The 3,421-nt window shown below is 34.8% G+C and overlaps 1 protein-coding gene across 1 annotated transcript; it reads right to left on the bottom strand.

Moving 5' to 3' along the window:
- Nucleotides 1–1,049: 1,049 nt before the first annotated feature.
- LOC147469950 (uncharacterized) lies at nucleotides 1,050–2,378 on the bottom strand. Its single transcript, XM_086546981.1, has one exon. The coding sequence runs from the start codon at nucleotides 1,794–1,796 to the stop codon at nucleotides 1,368–1,370; it is 429 nt and encodes a 142-aa protein (XP_086403107.1). The 5' UTR covers nucleotides 1,797–2,378; the 3' UTR covers nucleotides 1,050–1,367.
- Nucleotides 2,379–3,421: the final 1,043 nt, after the last annotated feature.

The raw sequence follows: 3,421 nt of genomic DNA, 5'->3' as shown, positions 1-3,421 counted from the left end.
TTTATAAGTTATATGTCATGTTCGTATCGCCAAATGGGCTGTATAGTTTCATTCTGGTCTTAAGTCACAGTAACAAGTTCATTATAAGCTATGAGGAAATTTCACACGAGGAACTATATCACTGTGCTGTATGAGGTAGCCATGAAAAGGCATTCACATACAGTGTATAACATGATGATTCTGACTGTATGTTGGATGGACATTTAATTAAATATTAATTACGATATTAATTGCCCGTTATTTCGTCTAATTCCACAGACGTAGAAATGCCTTGATACATTCGGTATATATTAAAATATTTAGTGGTGATACATAGTCCTTTATCTAGCACCATGACAAACCACATTGGAGTAAATAAGTGTCACATATACAACTCGTTCTAAATTTAGGATATAATGCAATTATATATTCCTGTATTTCAGATAAGATAAATAGCTACATAGCCCTTAATACGCTAGTTTGAATGGATGTATAACAAGGTAGTCTGAGATATGGTAAACATACATTATACTAGTTTAGATTTTATTCTCACAGTCACAACATCCCATTGTATTATTCTTGAGTTACATGGATCATAATGCTTTAGGTTTTTGAGAAATTATCAAACAGATTGTTCTTTATACAGATTGTTCCAATTATGTGAGATCCTAGCATGAAATTTAGTTGGATAATTTTTTTTATCCAAAACGGGGTTGCAAGTCCGTAGATATTTTCATTTCCTCCTCACTAGTCTTTGACATCTTAATTTTTTTTTATTCATATATTTTGATGGGCTGCGTAATTTTCCCTGGGTTCCTCCATGTATAATGTTTATTTTGATTGACTTTTCTTCATTTTTCATGAGCGGAAACACAGAAAGGTGATATAATAAACTCTGCGGGTTTCAATACCCAAGTTAGATTATTTAACAACTCAAACGTATGGTGCAATTAATTGACTCTATGGCGTAGAACAATATGCTAATTTCATACAGATACAACGCTAGCATTGTTTTATGGCAATTGCAACACTATTTGTGACATTTCTACGTAAGGATATAGAAAGCAATATTTACAATAATCATAAATATTTATTATTATATACATAAATAAGGCATTTAAATATAGTTATAAGGTACAGAGTAGAAGAACAACCAGGATTTATAAAAAAAAAAAAAAAATATGACAAACATAGGGTTCACCTCCTTCCTTCTTGTCATATCACTTTGCACTTCACGTGTCATGTTATTCCTAAATTGTGGAATGTGGTTCAAAGGGACGAGGATCCCTCTGAAAATGACTGACTGATTGCGAGGTAGATAGCTGTACGAAACAAAAGACACACGAGTCACAAACGCGACACACGCGCCTTCTTCCTCCGGCTGACCCTCACTGGCAACTGCAGCGCTTGTGTTCTTCGGCCTTGAAGAAAGATGGTTCCCGCTGTCCGTTTTCGCCCAAGTAGATCACAGAAAACTTCTTCTCCCTGATCTTCACCGGCTTGCACTTCTTGTCTTCGAATCCGTTTCTGCTTCCACAGTAAGAGCACGATTCGTCGCATCGCTTGATGGCCACGACGTTCGTAATTAGCTGTTTGTCCAGCAGGTCGTTCTCCGGATGCAGGAGAGTCTTCACTTCGAACTTCTGGTATTTGGGTGCGCACTTCATCCTCTGGAGGTTCTTCAGCTGTTTTTGCAAGGCCTTCTGTCCGTTCCCGGAGCTGGTGGTGGGTCGGCCATCTGCGCACGCCAACAACAACAACAGCGCGAGAAGAACGGGTGCCAAGATGGCCGCCGCGCGCCGAGTCGAGACTTGCATCTTGTCTGTGTTGGTTCGAGGAAGAGGAGGAGGAGGAGCAGCGTCGGGCAATGCGAGTGGGAGCTGATCTGAGCGGTGGCGTGGCTGAGTAGCTAGCTCTGGCTGTGGCGGCGGGAGAGTGGCTCCGGGTTGCCGCGGGCGGGTATTTATAGGCCGGGCGGTAGTCTTGGACGAAACGTGTTGAGAGTAGATACCGTTTCCCGCTCGAACGTATGATCAGCTTTAGGCAAGGGTGCCACGGTGACTACGAGCCTCGCGTTGAAAGTATTACGAATGAAAAACGTACTTGCTCTTGTGTTAGATTCGTAAACTTAGAGGATGGTGAGACGGACGAACGTGTTTGCAAATGTTATGCAAACTTTGCGTATCATGATGCAACTTGCCTTTATCATGGCAACGGCTCCACGTGTTCGGGTGGAGTGTCTAGACAATGTCATTTTATTTGCATATCATCACGAGTTCCTTCCTCTCTCCCCCCCCCCCCGAAAAAAAAAAAAAATGAGCGTTAAGTGACGTTTCCGGATCTCTAAGTTGTACGCGTTCGATAAATGTATTCGGCACACGCATTGTGGAATTTTTGACTCGTGTTCATCTCAAGAATGAGATTATTCACTTTATGGTTAACGTAACTTGCGTAGTTAGGCTTTTATAGGAATGAGGTAGGGATAGTAAAGGTGCGGTGAATAGCACAGACATTTACCATTATCATATATATATATATATATATATATATATATATATATATATATATATATATATATATATATATATATATATATGTATACACATATTTATACATATAGATATATTTAATATATATATATATATATATATATTATATATATATATATATATATATATATATATATATATATATATATAATATATATATATATATATATATATAGAGAGAGAGAGAGAGAGAGAGAGAGAGAGAGAGAGAGAGAGAGAGATGTACATAAATACACACACACACATACTCAATATATATGTATACATATATATATATATATATATATATATATATATATATATATATATATATATATATATATACATATATGTATATATATGTACATATATATGTTTATATACATTATATATATATATAATATATATATATATATATATATGTATATATATATATATATATATATATATATATATATATATATATATATATATATATATATATATATATATATATAATATATATATATTTATATATATATATACATATATATATATATATATATATATATATATATATATATATATATATATACATACATATTGAGTATGTGTGTGAAGTGGGTTGTGTAGTAAATGGTAAATTACAACCTACAGATGCTTGGACCAGCTCGCAATGACTGGCAAATGTATGTGGTACTTACAATGAAACTTACTCTAAAGGCAGACAAACCAAATTATGCGATACTTAACAGGAGTATGAAAAAATATCTTAAGAACATTTGATTCATATTTTCGCGTTTAATGCTACCGACCATTTGCATATAAAGAGCTTGCACAGAGGTTTATGTATCTAGTCAGATATGATCCTTTGTAATTTTGGCAAATTCCTTTATATCTAAAAAATTTCTTCACCTCTTTTTATCGTTAAGCCT

This window comes from Penaeus japonicus, unplaced genomic scaffold (assembly GCF_977035675.1).
Source record: "Penaeus japonicus unplaced genomic scaffold, GWHDUDI00000001_assembly GWHDUDI00000018, whole genome shotgun sequence".
Taxonomy (NCBI): Eukaryota; Metazoa; Arthropoda; class Malacostraca; order Decapoda; family Penaeidae; genus Penaeus; species Penaeus japonicus.
This window is presented reverse-complemented; position numbering and strand designations above follow the sequence as displayed.